Below are 27,930 nucleotides of genomic sequence, written 5' to 3' on the forward strand. Positions count from 1 at the left end.
TTAGCTCATACTATACATAGCGGCATCAAAATATTGCAACCATGATATAGGCCTACTAGATGAAGATAAAAAGTGTGACTTTTATGCCGTTTCGTTTCACATTTTGTAATAATTGAAAACCTTTAACTCCAGTTCTCTTATTGCAAATTAAATATATACGTGGATATTACAGTGATAATCTGCATTTAGGAAAAGATTCTGTAGACCCTTTGCGAACGATAGGTTAGATAAACACGGCACGGCTCTCCAGCTCAGCTCAGACGATGTCACAGAGGTTAGAAATTCAATGTGCCGCATTTCAAATGATGTCACAGTGGCTTGTGCGAAGCTGCTGACTTAGGAAGTAATTACAAGACTAGGCTATGAAGAAAGATCATTGATCTGGCTTGGTTAGGTCCGGCTTGTAACAAGACTATTGGGCAGAGGGCAACAAAGCGGTCAATAGGCCTCCAGCATCTCACACACTCCACAAGGTACGACGCGATTAATCACCCTGTGACTAATTAAAACTTATCTAGCGCACTGCGCGATTTTCTCTTTTTCAACGAAGTTGGCAGCCCTAGCCAGCCTATACCAACACAGAAAATGGTGACAAATTTGAGTTTTACGATGTCTCCGCTTTAATTCTTGTAAATAAGAATACTTCTAGGGGTTGGTTAGTGGGCCGAGGAGAACCGTTGGCACCAGGAGGCTCGTTGTGAGGTTGCGCATGAATAACCTGCGCACAGCACTCCAGCCTACAAGATCTTTGTTCAAGACTAGCAACTCCGAATCGCTCGTACATTTTCGCATAACAGGTTGCCGATATTATATGCTAAGAGTATTGAGCAGTCCCTCTAAATTCAAAAAACTTTTGCGTATTTTCTTTTTACGTACGATTGATCAATGCGGAAAAAATTGTGACTGAGGACAAATAATTTTTCGAAGATCGATGCGATAAAATGATAGTTCGAGAAACGATAGATGCGGGGAGAGTCGAGATACCAGTTGCTACGGAATGGAATTGGGTATCTCGGACATTTTGTGTCAGGGCCCTCCTTGTACTTGGGTGGGTAGGATTATACAATCCATCGTGCTTCTCACAACGTTTCAGAGCATCGATGTGATTAAATTTGATATTCAAAGGATTAATATATAACTTTCCAAAAGTTAACCCATTACCATCCTACTTGATCAGTTTTCAGGGAAAGTCATAAGCAAGCCGGTGGGACAGACAGATGGTTTTAAAATGTCCCCTGGTAAAACATAGGAAAATGAGGGAAGAAATGGTGGTGGTCACTTGTCCCATGTATGATAGGTGGTAGATACCTTATAAGGTCAGCTGTGTACAGTCCTTATGTCGGCTTTCTACATCAATCTATAACTGTGAGGTTCTTCAATCTGTCAAAAAACAAATTCAGGATCAGAAATTTAGAAAATACATGAAAAGGAAATTGAATGGTTCGTGATGTGGTTTACTGTAGTCACGTGCTAATTCTTTGCAGTGGCTGAGTGACCTGGTAAGTTGTCCTGAGAGTTGGGATACCAGTTGCTATGGAATGGGATTGGGTATCTTGGACATATTCTGTGTCAGGGCCCTCCTAGTGCTCAGGTGGGTAGGATTATACAATCCATCATAAACCTAACCCGTTAGAGGAGAGATCCTTACTGGGACTGTATGCCAGTAGGGTAGCATCCTGCTTCACAGGATTTACCACGCTCAGAACATTTTAATAAGCCTCAGACCTATGAGAGTAATGGAGTCTCACTTTCATTTGATAGGTGGGGGACTCCTTGGAAACAATTTGGAGAACAAAACGGAATTTGATGGGGAGCTATCAATATTAATGGGGCTTATGGAAGATGGAAAGTAAAACTGGCTGAGTCAGCAAAGAAGATGCATCTGGATGTATTAGGAAGTAATGATATTTGATTAAGGGGGGGATAATGAGGAAGGGATAGGAGATTATAAAGTGTTCTTGACAGGTGTTAAAAAAAAAGGGCAGAGTTTTATGTAGGACGGACCATCAGGAATACTATTTGCACGCAAGATAGTTTCTGTTAAGGCACATAAATGAACAAGTGATTTGGCAGTTCGAGGAATTAGGATGAGAATTGTCTCAATCTATTCACCATGTGAGGGTGCAGATGAGGATGAAGTTGGTAACTTTTATGAAGCACTGAGTGACATCATAGTTCAGGTCTACAGCAAGGGTAGGATAGTGTTAATGACAGTTTTCAATGCGAGAGTTACAAATAGAACTAAAGGATATGAGAAGGTGATGGGTAGATGTGGGGAAGATATGGAAGCTAATAAGACTTCTGTGATGGTATGGGATTATTATTTACAAATACATTCTTCAAGCACAAGGCTATTCAGTAGTATACATGGGAGGGTAGGGGTACCAGATTCATAATAGACTATATCTTAACTGACTTTGAATTCAGGGAACCTGTTAAGAATGTGCAGGTATTCAGGCGATTTTTTGATGATACGGACCACTGCCTGATCTGTAGTGATCTAAGTATCTCTAGGCCTTGGATAGTGGAAGTGAAATCTGTCTGCAGATGAATAAGGGTCAAAAATCTCTAGGATGAGGAAATTAGACAGAAGTACATGGATACAATTATTGAAAAGTTTCAAACAATTGACAGTAAGCAGGTTCAGGATATAGAAGGACAATGGGTGGCATACAGGGATGCTGTAGTAGAAACAGCAAGGGAATGCCTTGGAACAACTTTGTGTAAAGATAGGGAAAAAACAAACATCTTGGTGGAATGATCAAGTGAGAGCAGCTTGTAAACATAAACAGAAGGCATATCAAAAATGGCTCCAAACAAGGACTGGTGCAGACAGATAAAAGAAACAGAGCAAAATAGGTAGAGCTAGAACAGGTAGATAATTTCAAGTATTTAGGACGTGTGTTCTCCTAGGATGGTAGTATAGTAAGTGAGATTGAATCGAGGTGCAGCCAAGGTAATGCAACGAATTCACAGTTGCGATCAACAGTATTCTGTAAGAAAGAAGTCGGCTCCAAGACGAAACTATCTTTACACTGGTCTTTTTTCTGACCAAGTTTGCTTTACGGGAGTGAAAGCTGGTTGGACTCAGGATATCTTATTCACAAAATAGAAGTGACAGACATGAAAGTAGGGTTACGCTGGTACAAACAGTTAGGAACAGGGTAGTGAGAATGAGGAAAGAAAGGCCATGAAAGTAGGGTTACGCTGGTACAAACAGTTAGGAGCAGGGTAGTGAGAATGAGGAAAGAAAGGCTAAGTTAGGAATGAACTTGATTGATGAAGCTGTATGCCTAAACCATCTTTGATGCTGGATCATGTGAGGCGAATGGAGTTTGATAGCTTGCCTAAGAGATTAATGGGCTCAGTCATGAGAGTAAGAGAAGTAGAGGGAGACGAAGATGACGGTGGTTAGATCTAGTTTCTAATGACTTAAAGATAAGAGATATAGAACTAAACGATGGCCCAGAGCTAGCTACAAATAGAGGATTATGATGGCATTTAGTAAATTCACAGAGACTTGCAAACTGAATGCTGAAAGGCATAAGACTATAATGGAGAGAGTGTGTGAAACGGTAGAAGTTGTCTTATTGAAGTACTCCTCTTGTGCTTCTTCTCTTCTCAGTATTCCAGCTAGGAGTACGGTATGATACAATGCGCCATCAGTGGCGTTAAGCCTGCTGGCCTGTTTACTGATTACTTTGTTACTTCATGCTCTGGTGATGTCATTGCTTTTGGTAGGACCACACTTGTAGTCTGTTGTTATTATTATTATTGTTGTTATTCTTTGTTATGCCTGATTGAGGAGCACTTGATTGAACTTATTTAGCTGATGTCGTTGCCTTTATCTTCTTCCAAAATCTCTTCATATTCTTGCTGTGGCTTTTCTTGTGATCTTCTGACCAGGTTTTGTTGGTGGTGATGCTTGGATGGTGTGCAAAGCAGTGATTGTCGACTAATTTTCTGAACTTTGGTCTGTCTAATACAGTGTCATCTGTGATGCCTATTTCCTGAAGATCAGTTCCGACTTCGAGGGGCCTGTTGTTTTTTAATCTCATTGATAGGGCAAGGTTCAGAATTATTTTGGTCAATCTCTGATTACTCATTCCGAGAATATGTCCTAAATGTGTCTGAGATTTTCTCTGAGTGTTGATACTGGTCATGAGATTTCCTTATCATCTAGATTCTCCCTGTACAGACTGGTCAAAAATTTTTCCTTAAGATTTTTCTTTCTTGCTTTTCTATATCTTTAATCAATGATCTGCCCCCAATTATCAGTGTTTCATGCTTGATAAAGTGTTGTAATATCTTTATTTTGTGTTTCTGGATATGGATTTTTAAATTATATCTGTTCTGAGTAAGTCTGTACACTCTTTGCAGTTTAGAGATCCTTTCTTTGTTTGCTTCACGATTCAGTCTTCTCCCGAGTTTTTGAATTTAGACACTTGGGATATTTTGCGATATTAGGTTTTCATAGGTTGTCCATCTAGGTACCAAAGAGATCCTTCCATGTAGTGGGTTTTCTCGTATGTGGTCTGGAGTCCTGTTCTGGATACAATTTTATGGAGTTTTTCAATGGATGCAATCACTTCCTGTCTGTTATTGGACAACACTGCTAAGTCATTAGCAAGGCCAAACACTGTAAATTAATTTTGTTTTCACATAGTCTGCCAAGGGTTATTCCTTAATCTTCCTTTTCCCAAGTCCTAATCACTTTTTCCGAAACAAGATTAAACAATGGAAGGAACAACCCAATCCTTGTTAGACTCCTGTTTTAACATCAAATGGTTCAGATAATTGAACCTTTGAAGTGGTGCCTGTTAGTGTTTGCATTATTAATTCTCTTGTTTTCCTGTCTACTTCAAATTCTTCCAGTACATGGGAAAGTGTTGGTCTGTCTATCTAGTCCCATGCCTTTTTGAAGTCCACAAAAGTAATCAATCACTGTTTGCCTGCTTTTATGAATTTTTAGGATGGTCTTGAGGTTGGGCCGATGACCTTAGATGTTAGGTCCCTTTAAACAAGCATGCAGGCAAGCAAGGTCTTGAGGTTAAGGATTTATTCTGCTCATGACCTGCCTTTCCTGAACTCTGTCTGATATTCTCCAATCAAATGATCTGTTGCACTTTAAGTCTCTTGAGTAGGAGTTTTGAAGGAATTTTGTAGGTTACTGCTAGTAGGGTAAAACCTCTGAAGTTATTTATGTCAGTTTTGTCCTTTTATTGCTCACTTCCAGTCTCAGGAATTGTTTCATTGGTCCAGAATAATTTTATAGATTTTCTGTGTGAGATTTCTGTCACTTAATTTCCACATTTAGGCAATTGGTACCATCGAGCTTTGTTTTTTTAACTTGTGTATTATTTCTTCAACTTCTTCTACAGGGTGTGCACAAATGATTGGAACGGTTTCAAAAAATTCCTGTTTGTTTATTATTTGTTGTAACGTTACAAAATTATATAGACAGAAAAACTCACAAAGTTTTTTTATTTTTTATTTTATAAGCCTACAAGTGCTCTATAATGATCCATGAGTGACTCTACACACATCAACTCTATAGTCAAGTCATCAACTCTATAGTCAAGTTCGTCCCACACCCGACGTAGCATGTCACTGTCACTTTGACCAAAGACGTAGATGATGCGGGCCCGCCTTCTGTTAGATCAACCGGTAATGGTGGCGTAAAAACTGCGTCTTTCACATAACCCCATACGAAGAAGTCGCAAGGGGTGAGGTCAGGAGAGCGCGGAGGCTATAACATGAGGCCGTGATCTTCATTCCCGATACGACCGATCCATCTTTCTGGAAGTATGCTGTTCAGAAAGTCATGAACATCAACATGGAAATGAGGTGGAGCACCATCCTGTTGGTAGATGAAGTTCATGTTATTGGTCTCCAGCTGTGGCATGAGCCAATTCTCCAGCATATCCAGGTAGATGTGCCCTGTAATGGATTTTTCAGCAAAGAAGAAGGGACTGTAAGCTTTAAGTTTCAAAACGGCACAGAAAACATTGAGCTTGGGAGAGCCACGAACGTGCTGCACACAGGTACGGGGATTTTCAGTCCCCCAAATTCGTACCTTGTGCCTGTTAACTTTACCACTCAGAAAAATGCTGCCTCATCACTGAAGATAAGGTTGTCACAAAATTCATCACCTTCCATCCGCTCCTGAAAAATTGTACAAAACTAAAAGCAGTTCACTTTGTCAGCCGGCGACAATGCTTGGTGCATATGCAAATGGTAAAGGCGCATCTGCAATCTTTTCTTTACGACTTCCCAAACGGTCGAATGAGGCATGTTCATTTCCCTGCTCGCTTGACCAGTTGACTTTTGCGGGCTACGTTCAAAACTGCGTCGCACACTTTCAACCGTTTCTTCAGGCACACTAGGGCGGCCTGTTGATTTTCCCTTGCACAGACATCCCGTGGTTTTGAACTGTTGATACCATCAGCGAATGGAGTTGATTGGCACTGGGTGGATCTCTCCTATACTTTGTTCTAAAGTTTCGTTGCGCAGTTGTCACAGATTGGCTGGAATGAATTTCCAGAACAGCATACGCTTTTTCACTGTTACTCGCCATCTTTGCAACTGTTGGAGTAGAGGACGTATCATGTCTGCCGGATGTTGCAACTGTTGTGCTCTCGCGGGTGTTGGGGGAAGCACAATGTATGGACGGCTATTCAAACAAAACTAAACTAAACTTAACTTAACTTAACTTAACTTGACTTAACTTGACTAGACTAGACTAGACTTGACTAGACTAGACTTGACTTGACTTGACTTGACTTGACTTGACTTTGAGGGATGCTTGCCTTACGACATCAAACACCATCACCATATCTCTAATAATATGGGTAGAAATAATTGACAAAACCGCTCAAATCATTTGTGCGCACCCTGTATTGCTGGTGGTTCTGAATTGGTCAGTAGGAGGTTTGCAATTTAGAAGGTCTTTGAATGATCTGCCGAATGTTTACAGTTTTTCTTCATTATATGTTCTTAAGTCCCATCCGGTCATTTTAAACAGAGATTGGGTGCTCTATAATTTGTCAGTTCCTCTTTAAATGTTCTGTAATAGTTTGTAGCATTGTTTTTCTTGAACTCTTGCTCGATTTCTGCCAGTCTGATCTGACCATGGTGACATTTTTGGAATCTTATAATCTTCGATGTCTCCTGGATTTTAAGGAAGGCATGCCACTTTTCTGTGTTTTTCGTGAATTCCAGTCTTGCCAGGTTTTCATACAGAGTTGTAATGCCTTACCACAGGTATCGTTCCACCACTTAAGTTTCTTCAGTGGCATTTTAGTGCATTTGGCTGCTTTTACAAGTTCGTCTGTAAGTTGGGACCAACTAGAAGCAGTTTGCTCGGAGATATTGGCCAGGTTTTGCTTCAGAATCTCTGGGTCCATTTGTGGGTTTCGCCATGGTCTACATTTGGGTCTGTTAGGTTGAAACTTCACTTTGGTTAGAAATAGATGGTGATCAGAGTCGATGATACCCTTCTTGACTTTTACATCCCTGATCTACTTTTGGTTTCTCTTTGTAATAGCTACATGGTGTATCTGAAATTCTTCTAAATGAATGTTTGGGGACTTCCCGGTTGTTTTCTTTTGCAGGCATGCTAGAAAATGAGTTAATTTTTGTTTCAGATCAAAGCTTTCACAGAAGTCGATTCAGTTTTCTCCATTTTTATTTGTTCTTTTTATGGGCAGGATGGAGTCCTGCAGTGGCTTTGTACTTCTTTCCTTTGCCTATTTGTGCATTGAAATTTCCCATTATAATTTTTACATGATGTTTAGGAATTTGGACTGCTATTTCTTGTAGTAGGTCCAAGAAGTCTACCACCTTTTCTGGGTCTTTTATTTATTTATTTATTTATTTATTTATTTATTTGTTTGTTTGTTTGTTTGTTTGTTTGGTTGTTTGTTTGTTTCTTTGTTTATTTATTTATTTATTTATTTATTTATTTATTTATTTATTTATTTATTTATTTATTTATTTATTTATTTATTTATTTATTTATTTATTTATTTATTTATTTATTTATTTATTTATTTATTTATTTATTTATTTTAGGTGTGTGAGCATTGATTAGTGAATAGGCTTTGTTTCCTGATTTGATGATTGCTAGCACTGAAAATTTTTCAGAGGAAGTTGGAAAACTCACAACTGAATTTATGATACGCTTCCTTATTGCAAACTCAGTGGCAAATTGCAATGGTGTATTGAGGACTGGAATTGCTGGTTTACCTTTGAATATTCTGTAGTTTCCTTACTCAACGTGATGTTCATCTGCATATCTGGTTCTTGAGGAGCTAAAATTTGGATATTTTGTCTGTCCGTATTCGGAAGATAGTGGGTTCGGACCCCACTGTCGGCAGCCCTGAAGAGGGTTTTCCATTTTTACACCAGGCAAATCTTGGGCCTGTACCTTAATTAAGGCCACGGCCACTTCCTTCCCACTCCTAGCCCTTTCCTGTCCCATCATTGCCATAAGACCTATCTGTGTTGGTGCAATGTAAGGCAAATTGTTTTTCTATCTATGGGCAGCGTCATCAAGTAGGGAATAGCCTGTGGGGTGAAGTCCAGTGGGGACTGTGTGGGCCCCGAGACCGCTACGGTAGCTGTGAAGGCCCTACAGGAATCCTGAAAAAGATGGCGGCTAACGGGGCTCTGGTGAAGTCACAACAGGCCTAGCGAGCCAGTGATGGATATTAACTCGCTTTCAAGGAAACAAGGAGCGATAAGCCAGATGGATGTAACAGACGATACCCTAGCGAGGAACAGAGTTACAAATTGGCATACCGAATATACAAACATTGACCGGAAAAGTAGAAGAGGTTGTAGACATGATGGAAAGAAGAAAACTGGATATACTAGGGCTGGCAGAGACTGAGTGGAGGGGTGAGGGTAGGAGAGAGCTGCGGAGTGGTTTTTGGTTGTACTGGGTAGGTAATGATGAGGGAAAGCGAAATGGAGTAGGAGTGGTGGTAAGAAATGGATTGAAGGAGGCAGTAAAAGGGATAAGTGACAGGTTGATAAAAGTCAAAATAACAAAGGTAAAACCTGGGAAATTGTACAAATGTATGCTCCACATGCAGGATGCACGCAACAGGATAAAGATGACTTTGAGGAAGAACTGGAGGGACAATTGAATGGACAAAATAACGTGGTAATGGGGGACTTGAATGCCCATGTAGGCATGGAAAGGAAGGGTTATGAGAACCTGCTTGGAGCGGAAGAATGGGGAAATAGGAATAAGGAAGAAGAAAGACTACTGGATTTGTGCAAAGGAAATGGGATGATGGTCGGGAATTCGTGGTTCAGAAAGAGAGAAGGCCATTAGATAACGTGGTATAGCAGTGACTGGTCTAGGAAATCCATCATAGATTACATGATCTATGACTGGGAAATGAAGAGGAATGTTATAGATGTAAGGGTAATACCATCAGAGGCCCTAGATAGTGACCACGGACTACTGGTAATGAAACTGAGAACAATGACGGAAAGGAAGAAAACAGAGAAGCAAGAAAGACGCATCAAAATATGGAAACTGAAGGAAAAGGAAACCAATGAAGAATACCAGGAAAAAAAAAAAAAAAAAATAAGATTACCGGGCGAGTTGGCCGTGCGCGTAGAGGCGCGCGACTGTGAGCTTGCATCCGGGAGATAGTAGGTTCGAATCCCACTATCGGCAGCCCTGAAAATGGTTTTCCGTGGTTTCCCATTTTCACACCAGGCAAATGCTGGGGCTGTACCTTAATTAAGGCCACGGCCGCTTCCTTCCAACTCCTAGGCCTTTCCTACCCCATCGTCGCCATAAGACCTATCTGTGTCGGCGCGACGTAAAGCCCCTAGAAAAAAAAAAAAAAAAAAAAAAAAGATTGAATGTACAAACCGATGATACAAAAACAGGAGAGGAGGAATGGGAGAGTTTAAGAGGACACTAGTAAAAACTGTATAGGAAGTTTGTGGGACAACTAGTGCCAGGAAAAGATGCAAGAAGACCCCATGGTGGAACGACAGAGTCAAAGCGGCAGTTAGGGAAAAGAATAAAGCTTTCAGAGTGTAGTTTCAACAGAGGACACCAGAGACAAGACAAGAATATAAGACAAAAAAGAAGCTAAAAAGGTTGTAACAGAGGAGAAGAAAAAATGGATGGAAAAGTGGACAAACATGATGGACGAGGATAGCAAAGGAAATAAAAAAGTACTGTATGGAATGGTCAAGAGTAAGAGGAAAGGCAAGAGGGAAGATGTTATAATGATAGACAAAAATGTGAATGAAGTACAGGAAATGGAGAAACTCAAAGGAATGTGGAAGGAGCATTTTGAAGATTTACTAAACCGAGAAGGATGCACTGAGGAGGAAAGTAGAAGCAGGGAGGACATAAGAAATATGGAAGAAGAAAAAGTCTTAACATGGGCAGAAGTGGAGCTAGCACTGGACAAGATGAAAGGAGGGAAAGCCCCAGGGTTAGATGAAGTGAGTATTGAGATGGTGAAGGCAGCAGGAGAGGTAGGGAAACATTGGCTTTATCGTGTGTTGAAAGTAGTATGGAAGGAAAGGAAGACCCCTGAAGATTGGAAGAAGAGGGTATTCATACCCATTTTCAAGAAGGGGAATAGAAAAGAGTTTAAGAACTATAGGGGAGTCACATTGATATGCCACTGTGCAAAGGCATTTGAGAAGATTTTGGAGAATAGAATCAGAAAGAGGGTGGAAGAGAAGGGCAGTATGATTTCAGATCAGGAAGGTCCACAGTAGACCTTATATTCGCAGTAAGGCAACTGCAAGAGCGTCATTATGAATGGGGTAAGGATCTTGTGATGGCCTTCATGGACTTTGAGAAAGCTTATGACCGTGTGTGTAGAAACAAGGTATGGGAAGTCTTACAGAGAAAAGGTGTCAAGGAACAGAGCATAGAAGGAGTGAAGGAGATGTACAATGTGAGTGTCAGTTGTGTGAAAATAGGAAGAGAGAGAACAGGCTTGTTTGAGCAAAAAGGTGGATTTAAACAAGGAAGTGCTCTGTCACCGTTGCTCTTCGTAGTAACAATGGACGAGATAATGACAAAAGTGGCAAGGAAAATTGGAGAAGGAAAAATGAAAGTGATGATGTTTGCAAATGACCTGTTAGTCTGGGGAGAAAAGGAAGAGGATATCCAGGAACAGTTAGATGCTTGGGTAGATGAGGTGGAACAATATGGAATGAAATTTAATGCCCAAAAGAGCGAGATAGTGATCACAACTAGAAAGAAGGAGAGACCTACGAGAGGGATATTGCTTGGAGGGGGAACAGCGTAGGAAAGTAGATAGTTTCAAGTACATAGGAAGTATCATAGAGGAAAGTGGAAGAAATGATAAGGAAGTAATAGAGCATGGAAGACAAGCAGGAGCATTCCTGAAAAGTGTCAGAAGCCTGGTTTGGAGAAAGGATGTCCCTCAGAAAAGCAAAAGGGTGATATACAGGGTGTACTGTATACCTATTCTGATGTACACAGCTGAGACATGGGTAATGAGGCAGAGAGCCGTGAATAGCATATAGGCAAGTGAAATGAAATTTCTGAGAAGCAGGATAGGAGTGACAAGATTGGATAAGAGGAGAAATGAGAAGGGTCGAGATATAGTAAAAGAAGAGCCACTACAGAATAGGATAGAGACATCTAGACTTAGATATTATGGACACATGAAGAGAATGACAGAGGAAAGGATACCGAGGAAGTTGCACGAAATGGAGATAACAGGTAAACTGCCAAGAGGAAGACCAAGAGACTGGTGGATAAAAGGAGTGGAAGAGTGTGTACAGAGAAGAGGAGAGGACTGGGCAAGAGTGACGAGGGAGAAGTGGTGGGAAGACAAGAGGAGATGTTCCAAGCAGACCCGGCCGACAGCTGGAAACTGCAGGTGATGATTATGATGATTTATGTTGGATGTTTCCAAGAAAATGCTTGTGTTTGGGACAAAGATTTAGGAAGCTCCAATACATTCCTGCTTGATGGTCCCCCAGAATCCGATGACTGACAAAACCTAGTGCAGTCACTAGGGCCTGGGATAGTTTCTTTGTCAGCTGATATTTCCATCATGCTAAAAGGTTGAAAGTAATGGGGAGACCACAAATTGTCAACCTCACAGTCGGTGTTAGGCAGCCTTCTAGCATTCTTTCTCCTGGACGACAGCAAGCATAGTCTGCCCGTTTAAGCCACGACTAACACATTAGAGACACAAGACACCCTCAGGGGTGCTCAGTAAGGGATTGACATGTTCCATAAAAGAAGATGGTGTGGATCAAGGAAATGGGCAGATATCAGTAAATAATGAGCCATTGAAATACAAATCACTGGTGGATGATTTATTACAAAATAATTCCGTCCTTCTAAGAATTATGATTGTGTGAGATGATCACTAAAATGTTTAATTTTATGTTAACTCTTGCTGTACATCCAAAAATTTAAAGCAAATGGGATGGTACATGTTAATGAATTCTTATTAATTCCGACAAAATTGTTTTCATAAAAGTCATATTTTATCGAAATTTATTTTAATGTTAAATTTGATTTTGTTTAGAGAATGATGCTCATATGCATGTCAAATCATGCCAGAAAATCTGGAACAAGATTTTAAATGCTTAAGTTACAAGACTGGTCAAAAGATGAAATTTTTAAAAAAAAATTTTTGTAAAGAACTTATTTTCACTTGCTAATTATTTCTCCAATTTAACTTGACCTGTCAGTGATTATCTGTTCAGAGTAACCTCAGAATACATGTGACTTTACGTGATAAAAATAAGCAGAATTTTTTTTAATAAAATTAAATCTTCAACAATGTGTCATGACCTTAACACAACACTGAAACTCAGAACAATGATGATAACACACACATCAATAATTCACAGTAAAAATAAAATCACTCAACCTGTGGAAATAACAAAATAAAAGTGCACGTAATAAGTCTCCCGTTACCATCATCCACCAAGGAAAGAATTGTCACCAACTACAACTAAGGGTACTATTTTACAAATATACACACACGTCCACATGTTATCCGTCCATTTCATGGAAATGGAAGACTCCCATAAATAATGGTTTGCACCTATAAGTAATCCATCCGGTACAAATAGTCTGGGTAATGGTGACTAATAATATCGTCGATATCTGCATCGAACTCAGGACGTTACCAAAATTTATCAAATATCGAGGAATTGAGTAATATTATACAGCTACAATTTTGATATTATTGTGATGACGCTCATCCAGTATGACAAAAAGGCTCTAACCATCTCATGCACTCAATTTTGTTTTGTAGGAAGACACGTGGTTTACATCGTGGTTCAATAAAATTTTATGAAGACGCTATCGCCTATGGTTCTCTCACGAAAACAACTACTTGTAAACACATCAAAATGACGATAAATTATTCCTAAATATCCATTCATCATTGCACACAACATCGCAGAAAATAGATTACATGTGCTTCTGATCATAGAGACGTGAAGATTCGCCTCCAATGAGCACATAAAATCACCATAATCCATGCAACATTTCTCAACATGGCACAACATGAGAGGTACAATATCGAAAATAATTCGCAAATTCCGTCCAAAATATCACAGGAAAATTCTCATAAATGACTGGAACCACACGTAAATATAATAATCAGACAATGTCCTCCCTTAAAAGTATGTAATTGAATCCAAAAGAAAGCTATCCGTATCGTCAGCGAAGTATTAATATGTCAGATGAGCCTGCTCCCTCATGAAAAATGTAGCAAACACTTTCGGTAAAATGTAGGAGAAATACATTCCGAGGAATAAAAATATCACGCGCACACAATCCTCAATATTATAGTAATCGAATGGAAATATAATATTCCTTAAAGGTTAGCCGATGGCTGATATTTAAAACAGATACTTGTCTGATGACATGACTTATTGAAACCTGCGTGGTCGCTGATGTTGACATACCGTCATCACGCCCCTTAAAATCACATAGTAGGATAAAATACAAATTCAATGTCGTATGACATAAGAAAATGACATGGTAAAGATACTAGAAATCTACTCAAATACTGTTCAATCAATAATCCCTTCAAGAAGAAAGTTAACTACTTATTACCGCTACATAGAACAGATAATACCCAGTATAAATGAAATGTCGACTTAACATGGATGTCTTGATGACCCTGGTCTCCTTCTAGGCTGGATTCATGGCATTAGGATGCTGTCGGTATTGGTCCTGTCTTTTAGTACTGCATCCTGATCTGGGCAATGTCTCTGGGGCACACGAATTTCTTACTGTAGGTCTTCATTGCCTTGGCCGGTATCGACCTGGTACTGCTTGATGTACACTGAAACTTTCACAAAAATGTTAGTACAAATTCCCCACTCGTGGTTTCACAATTGACATGTAATGATACGTGCTTTCTTCCTAGACACTATTGATGTCTGTTATGATTGTAGATGGTCTGTTAAACTACCAAGAAATGACACTGTTCTCCTCGTGGTGCAAGTAACAGCTGTCCAGGTCTAGAAAAGACCTCCCTGCGTAGTGAGCTTCCGAGCAACACGCGTAGCCAGCAGATAAGCAAATAAGAATATTCTAGTTCGGTTTGCCACCTATATTCTGAGCTCTGGCATCATACCTCGTGATTCGATTGACGTCCTGAATTCCTCAACGTTGTAATTAACATGTGCCCTAATTTCTTGTTAATTAATTAGTTAATTAATTCCACAATTAATTTAATTTCCAAATATTATTATTTATGCCTTCCTGAAATGTGATATCACAGCTTTTATGCACACTTGTTGGAGAATGTTTATTGAGGCGTCAAATCTGAAGTTGTGATATTACGAAAGATTTTGAATGTAATACTTCTCGTGGATGGAGAGTTCAGCAGTATTAAAAAATTTTCCCGTTTTCTCTTGCGGTGATAACATTGTCTTCCACCCCTCAACAGGTTATACAGAAAGAAAAAGAAGAAAGTCATCCCTTTGGGTTCCACTGCCGACACTCTGCACAGAACACATGGTGTACAGTCCCGTCACATAAAATTCACTGCCAATTACAATAGACCTAAAATGTGACAATACATACTGATGACAATTTGACTCAAACTTCTCAAATTTTGACTTTACAGTCCATAGCACACCTTTCAGTGGTCAGTGGTCCAATCGTTGTGTTGTTTGATCCACTGAAGTCTCTGAGATTTCTGTCTGTCTGTCAAAAGCAGTTTAGGGATTGGAATAATTTACCAAGGGAGATGTTCAATAAATTTCCAACCTCTATGAAATTATTTAAGTAAAGACTAGATAAACAACTGATAGGGAATCTACCAATCTGCCCTAAATGCAGATCATTTTTGATTGATTGATTGATTGATTGATTGATTGATTGATTGATTGATTGATTGATTGATTGATTGATTTGAAAGAAGTGGGTTTTTTTTGGCAGATTCATGTCTACACATCCCACCATCACCTAAAGGATATTTCAGTCGACACTGACACTGGTTGTTCTCTCGTTCTGTTGATTTCAGTGCCGATGCCTACAGCTGTAAACCCTCTGTTTCACTTTCTTAAGATCACAATGTGTTTATCTTCAGCAGTATATAATTTCCATTTATTTTGGAAAGACCTCCTGTATTTACAGGCTGCTGCTAAGAACAAGGTAAAACATATCAATTTTCTGTACTATGTACTCGATCTTTGTGTCTGTCTGTCTTTGCTTCAAAACAGAGGAACGCCAAATTCAGAAATCCCTAATTTTACAGCAGTCTACAGGTTTGACCAACCAACTGTCTTGTAGGCTTATATTATATTATATTATATTATCTTTTTTTTTTTCTTCCCCCCCCCCCCCCCCCCCATTTCTTCAGCGAGTCTACATCCTGCAAAAATTGGAGCAGTCATTATTGGAAAACAGTTTAAACCAATAGACACATTCAAACCAGATGGAAACTAGTTTCTGTTATAGGTAACAATAGTTAAAAATAGACAGTTCCAATAACAAAGGCAACAGAGTTGTTCAAGATTCATAAGTGCTGTGACATAGCATTATAACAGAATCCAACTGAGCACATGGCTGTGCGGTTTGAGTCATGTAGCTATCATCTTGCATTTGGGAGATAGTGGGTTCAAAATCTCACCGTCTACAGCCCTGAAGATGGTGTTCATAGTTTTCCATGGTTTCCCATTTTCACACCAGGCAAATGCTGGGGCTGTACCTTAATTAAGGCGACGGTCGCTTCCATCCTACTCCTAGACCTTTCCTATCCCATCATCGCCATAAGACTTATCTGAGTTGGTGCGACGTAAAGCAGGTTGTGAAAAAATAAAAACAAAAAACAAAATCCAGGCTGATGTTTGATATACATAGGCTGAAGATTATATTAAAGGTATCACTCTTCAGATACCTACATAATACCTGGATAATAAGTATTAAATATCATAATTTAGTGTGTGATAGGTCAGAATGGACAAATACCTGCAGCAGGAAATAGATAGAAATCCAATAAATCTCAGTTAAGTATGATACTCAGAGGTGAGTTTAAACTTTTCGATGCTAGTTTATGTACATATATGCACTTTATATTTTAGAGTTGCCATACTTTAAGATCCCAAACAAAACAGGACATGCAGCATTCATGTTTATTTCTTCAGATAATGGTTTTTTTATTAGTTTGTCATTAGTACTGATGACCTTGAAATTAAGCATCTTAAAATAATCAGTCATTTTTCTTGTAGGTAGTTGCCGGAGACCTAGTCGATTTCCTTCATGTGAACGAGGTGTACCAGCCATTACTGGTGCATGGATTTTCAATTGGTGGTTACCAATGGGGAGAAGCTCTTGTAAAAATGAATCAAGATAAAGAAATTTACAAACCTATTTTAGATAGGATTGTTGGACAAATCTGGGACAGTGCAGCTGACATTACGGAAATACCAATTGGCTTTCCAAAAGCACTTTTTCCAAAAAATCCTGTACTTCAGGCAGCCACTGAGAAATATATACGGTGAGAACGTGGATGCAAGATATTTGATTTGTGTTCATTGGAGATCAAGGGGCTATGTTGATGATTGAATAATTGAAGTTATTGTCCTTGAACCATTTGTTTTGCTCTAGACTAGACAGTTCATAACCTCAGGACAATTGGTGGGAATGAAATTTCAATTCATCTTTGCATTGCTTGTAACTTAAAGGTTAAATAGACATTATTCCAAAGGCAATATATTTTTTATTGAAAGCTTGTTTTGCTCTAATTTGTAAGAAGAAAGGAAAACCTTTATGTTCATAGCAAATATAGCTGTCTATTCTTGTAGACAACATATTAAGCACATTAACCAAAGTTCAACAATGTACAAGGTACCACATTTGAAGTACAGTAATAGAACATCAGTAAGGATAGCAAAATAACAAAAGGGAAATTGATTTAGTTTTTAAATTTATTGTATTCTTTTTCATACTCTTGTTGACCTTTCCTCCAATTCTTTAGTTTGGCTCGTTGTGTGAATCTGGTCCAGTTTTACAGCTGGTTGCCCTTCCTGATGCCAATCTTATGTGGATGGGTGTATTCACTATTGCATGTTTCTGTACTGGTTGATAGTGTATTAGATTGTGTGTGTACAAATATATGTGTAATAAAGCAAGCACAAACATCCAGTCCTGGAGCCAGACGAATTAACCATACACAGTTAAAATTCCTGGCCCGATTTATAATCAAACCTGGGGCCCTTTGAATCGAAGGTTATTAATCCACCCAAGTTTTATAAAGTCCAAAGTTGATTTTTCTTTTCTGTATTTTATGTAGCAGTTTTCTTAAGTTGCATAATAAAATAAGAACTGCATTGATTGAATTTGCAGGTGCATGATTGAATTGTGCACAGTTGGATTTCATGTAAGATTGATTAAATGTGAGAGATCTGTATCAGTAGATATTGTGGTTGAATTATAGAATAAATTTTAGGGGTTAAATATCATCTCTCAAGTAAGTAAAACAGCCATTTTGTAAAGGAACATTAGCCACCCCTTGTCTACTGTTTACTCTCAAGATGAGTGCGTAGCAGCTCTCCATTAAGTCCATTTCTAGCTAGCCTTTCCAATGCTAAATAATTGTGACTACAAATGAAAATCCATGGTCTATTTCCAGTCATTCGACTGGGTCAGGGATGGAATGAAGCTCCCATCTAGCGGTGAGGATAGGAATTGTACCGGCTTCTGAAGCCTGTCGCACTCCTCTGGGGCAATGATTAATGACTGACAGATGAAATGAAAAAGATATTGGAGAGTGTTGCTGGAATGAAAGATGACAGGGAAAACCGGAGTACCCAGAGAAACACCTGTCCCACCTCCGCTTTATCCACCACAAATCTCACATGGAGTGACTGGGAATTGAACCATGGAACCCAACGGTGAGAGGCCGGCGCACTGCCGCCTGAGCCACGGAGTCTCTGTAACTACAAATATCTTGCATAATTTACTAAATATTTGCCTCCTTGATCTACCTTTCCATACTGATCATTCAGTACATCTTTCCAGTATTTTTTTACAGAATACTATTGTGTCTGGAGATGCCTTGAGCAATAGTTCCAACTACAAATTAGTAAGCTCCACAAATATGACTGTTGTGATTATTGGGATTTGATTATTTGGACTCGGAAGACGGCGATGAATTATGTATGTAAAGTATTTATTCATTTGTTTGTTTGTTTTGGTTTCTCCTCAGTATGTGAAGTTTGGAATTGTTTGATTTGTTTGAAGTTGATATGATTTTAAGATTATTTGATTGTAATGGTAATTCTGGTGCATACTGTACCACACGCGCCACATCGGCGTGGGTGATTTCCTGTTTTGTAAAGTTGCACCAATTTAGAAATTTCTCAAGGCTTCCTAAATGTTCTTTGTTAGCACTATTTTTTCTGCGCTCCTATGGGAGAAAATAAAAGGAAATGTGATTGGTAGGTGAAGGAAAACATCGTACGCTCATTGGCCGTGGTAAGATTTCATAATTTCCGGGGAGAAGCGTTGTCGCTGGAGCCTTGCTCTGCGAGGGCGTCTTTTCTGTTTGACCACTGAAGGGAACGGTCACCTTCCAAGGTACGGGTCTTCTTGGCCCCGCCATCCGGTAAGCACATGATTATTTTTTTTAACTTTTCAGGTATTCAGTTTCAGATGTAGTGTTTCATTTAATTTATCTTGCCGGAGCGTGCCCGTGTTTCCTTCTGCTTCCAAATGTTATCATTATGACTTAGCCGTTTCGGTAAGTCACCTCACTTTGTTAAGAGATAGTTCCCGTTTGTTATTTTGTAAATTAAATGTTATACGCCTTCGAAATAATCTTTATAAGTAATATTTTCCTCGAGACTGTCTCGTTCATTCCACTTCATCATGGATATTCATCTTTAGGTTGGGTACTCTTTCTCAGAAGTGTTTTTGAGGGGGCTACCCACTGAAGATGCTCTGCTCCATGATTATACGTAAATATTTTTCTCCTTAGATGTACCTCTTCACTTTAGTATAACGTTACCTTCCTTTTATTTATTTCAAACTGTTTTGGGTTTTTAAAGGTAACGCCACGACAGTGGAACATCATGTGTGATGTTCCGGTGTAAAAGAAATTTAATAACTAAATGCTACCCTCATGGTAAACTGTAAATTGTAATGGTTGTTGAAATAATGCCCTCAAAATTTTAATGGTATATTGGCTATTGCTTTATATATGAAATTGCAGCTAAATTGTTAAGTAAAGTTTAGGATTACATTGACTTCGCTTCTTCAGTATTACCAATACCTTCCACCGCCTGGATATGGTTCCCAGCCGCTTCCCGGTTATCCTTTCTTAACAGTCATGTTGGTTAACCTGTTTGTTTATTTTCTGTGATTAATGTGCTTGCAAATTTAGTTTCGTACATGTTGACATGCCTAGTGTAGAGTACTTTTGGTGAATGCATTACGGTAGAAAACATTTTCTCTTCATTAAACCTATTAATTGTAACCTTACCCTTTGGAGAGGTTACAATGACCTTTCCCTGTTCTTGCTAGCTTTTCCTTGTTGTTTACTCAATCTACCATGGTATCTCTAGTATCCTTTTGAAAGCCTCAATCCATCATTTGTGAGGAAAATCAAGGGTCCGGGTCTTGCTTCCATATAACACCATGTTCCATACAGATATCCTTACCAAATGCTTTCACGGTTCAAAACTGATATTGCTTTTAGAGAAGAGCTTCCTTTTCTTACAGAATATGGTTATGGCTTAGTTAATAGTGGTGGTGGTGGTGGTGGTGGTAGTGGTTGTTGTTTAAGAGGAAATACAGTTGCATAACCATGTCTTCATAACACTAATCAGAAGGAAAAGGAAGAGGTTCGAAGTAAGAAGAGAAAGAGCAACCATGAAGGACGTGAAAATGAAAGTCTCCCCAGGTCTCTCAAACTTAATACCGTCAGGGTCAGAAGAGAACACGAGTTGACCAAGGTTGATCGGAGAGGAGAGATGAAAGTGAGGAGCTCGTCACAAGTAAGTGAAAGCAATGCCAGATTTAGCTAGGGCCCCATAGTTGCTAACTGATGCTACCAAAATGAAAGTCTCTGGGGTTTCCCCATTCAGTCACCTCTTATGACAAATGTCAACGTACCGGGCGAGTTGGCCGTGCGGTTACGAGTGCACAGCTGAGCTCGTATCCAGGAGATAGTGGGTTCGAACCCCACTGTTGGCAGCCCTGAAGATGGTTTTCCGTGGTTTCCCATTTTCACACCAGGCAAATGCTGGGGCTGTTCCTTAATTAAGGCCATGACCGCTTCCTTCCCATTCCTAGCCCTTTCCTGTCCCATAAGACCTATCTGTGTTGGTGCGACGTAAAGAAACTAGCAAAAAAAAAAAAAATTGTCAACAGTGCAAGCATTCTGCTTTAAACTGACGAGGCTCTGACGATCGAGTGACTCCTGGGATAAGGAGTTCCCTTCTATCATGCCAATGGCTTCTTTGGGAGGCGGAGGACGAGAGGGAGGTTAGGGCACTCTATAAGCCCTTGAGGGGGGAAACTACCTTTCAAGGCAGACGAACCAATAACGGTCAATGGCATAGAAGACCTCAACGGCGGACCAGGTGCATGAGCAACTAATGTAGCTCCAACAGCTGGGAAGGCGGCTGAAGGCTGCAGCAGTTAGAGACCTCTAGTCTTAGTTGCTATGCCACTGGGCAAAGGGTCTGTAAGTGTCAAGGATCATGTGTCTGTTGATGTGCAGCAACATTCCCACAATAATGGATGTCGCGCACAGGCATCTTCCGAAGAATTTTACCATCTCTTCACGCATGACTGCTAGCCCTGCGGCGATGGGTAAGTTGTGACAGGACCAGGATTGTGTTGTCTAGGAGCTCCTAGCAACAAGGCGGCACATAGGCGGTGAATGTGTGACCTTCACTTTACTCGAGAATGGGCTGTAGAGCAATTTGTATGCTGCATTCGTGACTAAGCAGGCATGGTTAGGATTCACTCTGCTTACCGTGCATTGGGAGGGGGCTAAAAAAGATGCCCTAAACATAGTCAGCCTAATACTACCAGACTGGATAGCCACATCTAGAGGGTACACCACTTGCGATTAAACCCAAAAAAGAATGATGGACAGTGCACAGTTAATTGACCACAACGACAAAGAGCGGTTGTTGTTTGTGAACTGAAGAGGTTTAATAGTGACATTGTTGCACTCAGTGAAACCAGACTTTCAAATGAAGGACAACTGAAAGAACATGGTAGAGGTTATACCTTATTTTGGAAAGGGAATAATTCAAATGAGCCCTCTGTCCATGGAGTTGGTTTAGCTATCAAGAATAAAATTGCTGATCATCTTGATGAGATCCCAAATGATATAAATGAAAGGCTTATGATCCTTTGCCTTAAGCTAAATAATAACCAGCGAGTTACAATAATTAGTGCATACGCTCCGACTCTCACCTCCGATGAAGACCAGAAGAAAGGGTTCTATTCATAACTCGATGTGCTTCTAAAAAATATATAGTCAGATAAAATTATCCTTCTAAGAGACTTCAATGACCGAGTTGGCAGGGATTCAGCATTATGGTCTGGTGTAATTGGAAAAGGAACTCTAATGGAACTCTTCTCCTAACCAAATGTTCTGAACATAACCTTGTAATCACAAACACACTCTTCCAACAAAAGAACAAATTTAAAACTTCATGGCAACACCCCAGATCAAAACACTGGCATCTAATCTATTACATGATCGTGCGTGCCTGAGGCAAATGTGACTTGTTCATCACAAAGGCTGATGACTGCTGAACTGATCACAAACTGATACGGTCTGTTATAGCTCTGCAAGTTAATCAGAAGCATAGGAAGCAGGGAAAGCATAACAGATGTAGAGTGAGCACCGAGCTTCTGAAAGATAATAGCATTAAATCAAAATTACACAAACTCCTTGATGAAAAGCTGCCTGAGAATTATCCAGAGAATATCGAAGACCATTGGCAAATGTGCAAGTCAGCAGTGCTCTCAGCCTGTGAAGAATAGACTGGTTTCACCAAAAAGAAGCATGCAGATTGGTTTGATGAGAATGACCTAGAAATTGTCTCTCATAGAAACAATAAGGACAGCATTTAATGTCTGGAAAAATAACCCTAAATCTACCTCCAAAAGGCAAATATATCAAAATGCATAAGCTGAAGTCCAGAGGAAAACTTGGGTCATGAAAAACAGTGGTGAATATCTAAATCCTGTGAAATGCAGCATCTAGCTAACACAAACACCCATGCTTTCTTCAGTGCAACTAAAACTATATATGGTCTCTCTCATCATGGAAAAATTCCCATAAAATCAAAAGATGATACTGAATTTCTTAGAGACGTGAACTTCGTTGACTCCCGCTGGAAAGAACATTCTGAAGAACTTCTGAACCGGGACACACAAATTGATGACGACATCTTCACCCAAATTCCTCAGAACCCTATACAAGACCACCTTGATGAAGTTCCCAGTCTATTAGAAGTGAAAATTGCCATCAGTCAGCTCTAGAATAATAAGGCACCAAGCATGGATGGAATTCCCGCTGAGCTCGTCAAGAAAGGGAACACATCACTAGTTCACCACATACACAAGCTCATTGACAAGTTATGGAAAACTGAAACCATACCTGGTGATGTAAGGGATATCTTGATAGTAACCATATTTAAAAAAGGCTGATAGGGTGCAATGTAGCAACTATCGAGGGATATCGTTGCTTTCTGCTGCTGCTGGCAAAATTCTTGCCAGAATTCTGACCAACCGCCTGAAACCACTGGCTGAAACTTGCTCAGTGTGGCTTTAGACCAAATCGAGGCACAACTGGTATAATCTTCTGTGCCAGGCAATTGCAGGAAAAATCGAGAGAACTAGGGCAGTCTCTCTCTCTCTCTCTCTCTCTCTCTCTATATATATATATATATGGCATTCATTGATATCATTGTTACCGAGCTCGACAGCTGCAGTCGCTTAAGTGCGGCCAGTATCCAGTATTCGGGAGATAGTAGGTTCGAACCCCACTGTCGGCAGCCCTGAAAATGGTTTTCCGTGGTTTCCCATTTTCACACCAGGCAAGTGCTGGGGCTGTACCTTAATTAAGGCCACAGCCGCTCTTCCTTCCCACTCCTAGCCCTTCCCTGTCCCATCGTCGCCATAAGACCTATCTCTGTCAGTGCGGCGTAAAGCAACTAGCAAAAAAAAAGATGCCGTTGTCCACCTCCATAGGGTAATGGTTAGTGTTATTAGCTACTGTCCTCGGAGACCCAGATTCGATTCCCAGTACTGCCAGAAATTTAAGAATGGCAGGAGGACTGGTATGTGGCTGAAATGGTGCATGCATATTGTTAAGGCCTTCAATTCAGTCAATCGAGAAACTCTTTGGAGGATCCTATCCATAATTGGTTGTCTTCCAAAATTCATACAGATTCTTCAATTACTGCAAGATGATATGAATGGTGCAGTCCTTAACAACAGTGGAACTGGAGAACCATTTAAGATTGTAACGGGTGTAAAACAGGGTTGTGTGATTGCTCCCACACTGTTTTCAATATATATTGGTGTCATACTTCATGTAGTCAAAGAAAAAATTCCAAAGGGTGTAGAAATTATATATAGGACATATGGAGAACTATTTCATCTTAGCAGACTGCGAGCTAACACTAAGTTATCTACTACTACTATTCTTGAACTCCAGTATGCAGTTATATTGACAAACTCAGAAGATGATCTTCAGCATACACTGGATGCATTTAACAAGGCATATAAAGGAGCAACATTGGTCTAGACATAAACACCAGTAAATCACAAATTTTAGAGCAGCCTGCACCAACCTGTAACGCTGGTGCTCTTGCTATCATGATTGCTAGCTTAAAACATATTGAACACTTTCCCTATCTGGGCAGTCACCTTTCAACAAATGCAAACACTTGACACTGAAATTTAATATCATCTCAAATGTCCCAGAGCAGCCTATGGTCATATGTGAATTAAGCTGTTCAACAACCATAACATCAGTACTCAAACTAAGCTGTGGTTCCAGCTGTATGTATACCAAGCTGTTGTTGTTCCAACTCTACTCTATGGTTGTGAAACTTAGGTTATGTACAGGAGGCACTTATTATATCTGGAAAACTACCATCAACACTGCATTAGGAGAATCCTAGGACTAAAATGGCAAGACAGATGCACTAACGTAAGTGTTTTGGAGTAAGCTACTACAACCAGCATTGAGGCTCTCATAATAAAACACCAGCTGCAATGGACAGGTCATATAATTTGTATGCCTGAGTCACGTCTTCCAAAACAAATCATGTACTGTCAGTTGAAGGCCAGACAGAGAAAACAGGGTGGGCAACAAAAACGCTTTAAAGACGTTCTGAATGCAAATCTAAAGAAATGTCAAATTGACCCTGAAAATTGGGAGGTTGTGGCATCCACTCGTGCAAAACGGCATCGCGTCGTCCACCAAGGGCATCTATCCTTTGAACTACAGCGGAGGAAACTTCTGGTCGACAAATGCAATACTATGAAAGAACGTATGAATAGCAGAAGTATCGACTATCAAGGACCAGTAGCTACCCAGGACACCGTGCGCCAACATTGTGGAAGAATCTGTGATTCCAGAATTGGATTATTCAGCCATCAAAGAACTCATGTTATTTAAACTTTGCCTTTGGAAGACAATCATACTTGTTAACAAGTGATAGGCCAATAATGATGATGATGATAATGACAGGTAGGGAATGCCATGGATGTATTCTACCAGCCCTACCCACAGGGACTCTGGTCACTTCTTTTCAACTTTCAGATGTAATCTTGTTCCTGAAATACGTGAATTTCATCTGTTCATAAAGAGACTGGGATCAGTGCGGGCTACTTACAAGGACTTCAGTTTTGGCCTCGTTTAAACCTTTGTTGAATTGTACCAAAGTTAATATCCAGTTCAGGATCGTATTCATTTCATTGTTGTCATCTATAAAGTTGGTGATGTCTGCAGACCAGAGCATTGTAACTCTCATCTTGAAATTAACTCCTCCAACTTCTTGTAGATTATCCTTCACATCATCTGGAGTATTTGGATAAGTCCATTGAAAAGGACCTGTTAGAGGGAGCAATTCTACCATACTCCCTGATAAAAGAGGAAACTGCCCGGGAACACCCTGTGCCATTGGCTGTCTTCCTTCCAGGTTCTAACCGTGCCCTTTTATCGTTTAACTGTAGTGATCAAAGAACCAATGTACTCAGCATGGTGTGGCTATTGACAAACTGCTAGAGTGTGGATTTTCTGATGTGAGCATCTATTTCCTACAATCCACATTGTAAAATTACTGTTTCATTGCAGTGGTCATTCAAAAGTGTATTAACCAGTATCGTAGAAAGGTATGGCAACCAACTGATGAAAAATGCTTGTTTTCAGGAGTGAGAAGCCTGAGTGTTATCAAATATTTTTTTTAAAGCTGCATCTGCTTAAGCAGTCCTGACTTTGGTGACATTGATTTTTCACCCAGTATTGTTCATCATATGTTTGTGATAACTGTCAGTATAGTGGGTAGAGAGATTGGTCTGTAGTTGTTTATGCCTTGGCTCTTTCTTATGCAACAGTATTACTATTGTACTTGTTGGCTCAGTTTTCCTTATTGTCCTCCTCAAATCAATTACTTTTGGTGCACTGAATTAGATTTGTTTGTTTTTTGATCCCTGGTTTTGGGACTGTCCTACAACCACTCAACCACATTCTCTATTGACTTGAATAAAATGTTATCTTTGAAATGTTTATTATTTCTCGTTAAGTATGCAACTTCTTCAAATCTATAAAAGAATTGTAAATTACCGTCTTTACTTGTGTTTGTCATGCACGCCTGTATCTCGCATTGCATAAATACAATAAGGTACTTCCTGCAGTGTGGATACCTGCTCTCAGCTTGGTGTTGAACTGTCTCCCATAATCCTTCCACAATAATAGTCACAGTGCTCTCTTCCCTTCTTTGGTGAAAGCAGGTAGGCGATTCTAGATCCGAAGGTATTCCCTGGCCTTATGAGTGAGATGGAATATGACACTCTCAAAATAGCTGTAATTGAGGTGTACCAGTATATGGTATGTGCAAGACGTAAGGTATAAGATAGGGTTCAGTGTATTACAATATTGTAATTTGCTTTCCATCGTGACTTTCTTAAAGATGAGTTATGGAGAAGCGTTCAGATTTTACATCAAATTTTAAAATTCGAGTAATTCATTCTGCAAAGGAACATGGTAATCATGCCACAGGCTGAGAATTAATGCGATGGAGTTCAATGTACGCTACTGGTGAAAACATAAAGTTACTCTTGAAAATGCCAGTAAGTCTAGAAAAGTGTCCCGTGGATCCAAAGAACTATATTAAAATTCAGTAAACGGTTTCAGGTACACTTGTAAGTAAAAATAAGCATATTACATGAGGAGTGCTGATAGTAAGCCTAATATTTTTCTTTGCAGTGAAATGGAAGCAGAAAGAGTAGAGCAGCGTATTCTAGGAATGGAATACTACAAACTTCTGTTAATATTCAGTATCATGTCTCAGAATGTAATAAAATGCTATTTATCATGTGTAGGCCTACAACTTTTGAAAACAATTTTATTTCTAATAAATTTGGGTTTACTAATTTCCCACTTATACTTTCATCCTGATTTTTATGCTCCTTTTTTCAGAAAAAAGATGTGAGATATATGTGGGGCACTTAAACTTTCATCCTGATTTTTATGCTCCTTTTTTCAGAAAAAAAGGTGTGAGATATATATGGGTAAATATGGTATATCATATTGACCTTGTAAAAAGCATTGAGAATAGTCGGCCATTGTTATATTTGCAAAGATTGTTGATATAAAATAAATATAACAGGAATCAATATAACTGAGAATAACTACTAGCACCTAATCAGACCAACCTTGCTATGTTCCTTGGTAAAATTAGCTTTTATTATCAATCTTTTGTAGTTCAGATATGTTAGTTGAAACCTCAGGATAAGCAGAGTGCTCTTCTTATTTGATAGAAACCACTGTAACATTTTTGTATTTTATGAGAGACCTGTACCCTTTATACCTCCCAAAGTGACTTACATTAGTCTCCCTTTGTCTGTCTGTCTGTCTGTCTGTCTGTCTGTCTGTCTGTCTGTCTGTCTGTCTGTCTGTCTGTCTGTCTGTCTGTCTGTCTGTCTGTCTGTCTGTGTGTCTGTCTGTCTGTCTGTGTGTCTGTCTGTCTGTCTGTCTGTCTGTCTTTCCCTCAATCCTGAAGATAGTGATCTCTGATAATATTTCTTTGTGTCCATCGCTATTCTTCGCAGTCTTCTGCATAATGTGACCAAAGAATTGGAGAATCCTTTGCTCATGCACTGCCGATAACCTGGTGATGTTCAGCTCCTTCACAATGGGCTTGGTGTAAAATGCTGTCCAT

General features: G+C 39.6%; 1 protein-coding gene across 4 annotated transcripts in view; it reads left to right on the plus strand.

The window, feature by feature from the left end:
• The window catches only part of LOC136866238 (transmembrane protein 53-B), a 195,093-nt gene that overhangs the window by 92,391 nt on the left and 74,772 nt on the right, over window positions 1–27,930 (plus strand). For all 4 annotated transcript variants that reach the window (XR_010859520.2, XM_067143029.2, XM_067143028.2 and 1 more), the window contains one exon: window positions 16,738–17,006. Coding sequence is in view for 3 of the 4 variants with exons in the window: in XM_067143029.2 (XP_066999130.1) it covers window positions 16,738–17,006 (269 nt within the window). In the remaining variant the exon portion in view is untranslated. The remainder of the gene's footprint in view (window positions 1–16,737; window positions 17,007–27,930) is intronic.

The sequence above is a fragment of the Anabrus simplex genome, chromosome 3 (assembly GCF_040414725.1).
Source record: "Anabrus simplex isolate iqAnaSimp1 chromosome 3, ASM4041472v1, whole genome shotgun sequence".
NCBI classification, from domain to species: Eukaryota; Metazoa; Arthropoda; class Insecta; order Orthoptera; family Tettigoniidae; genus Anabrus; species Anabrus simplex.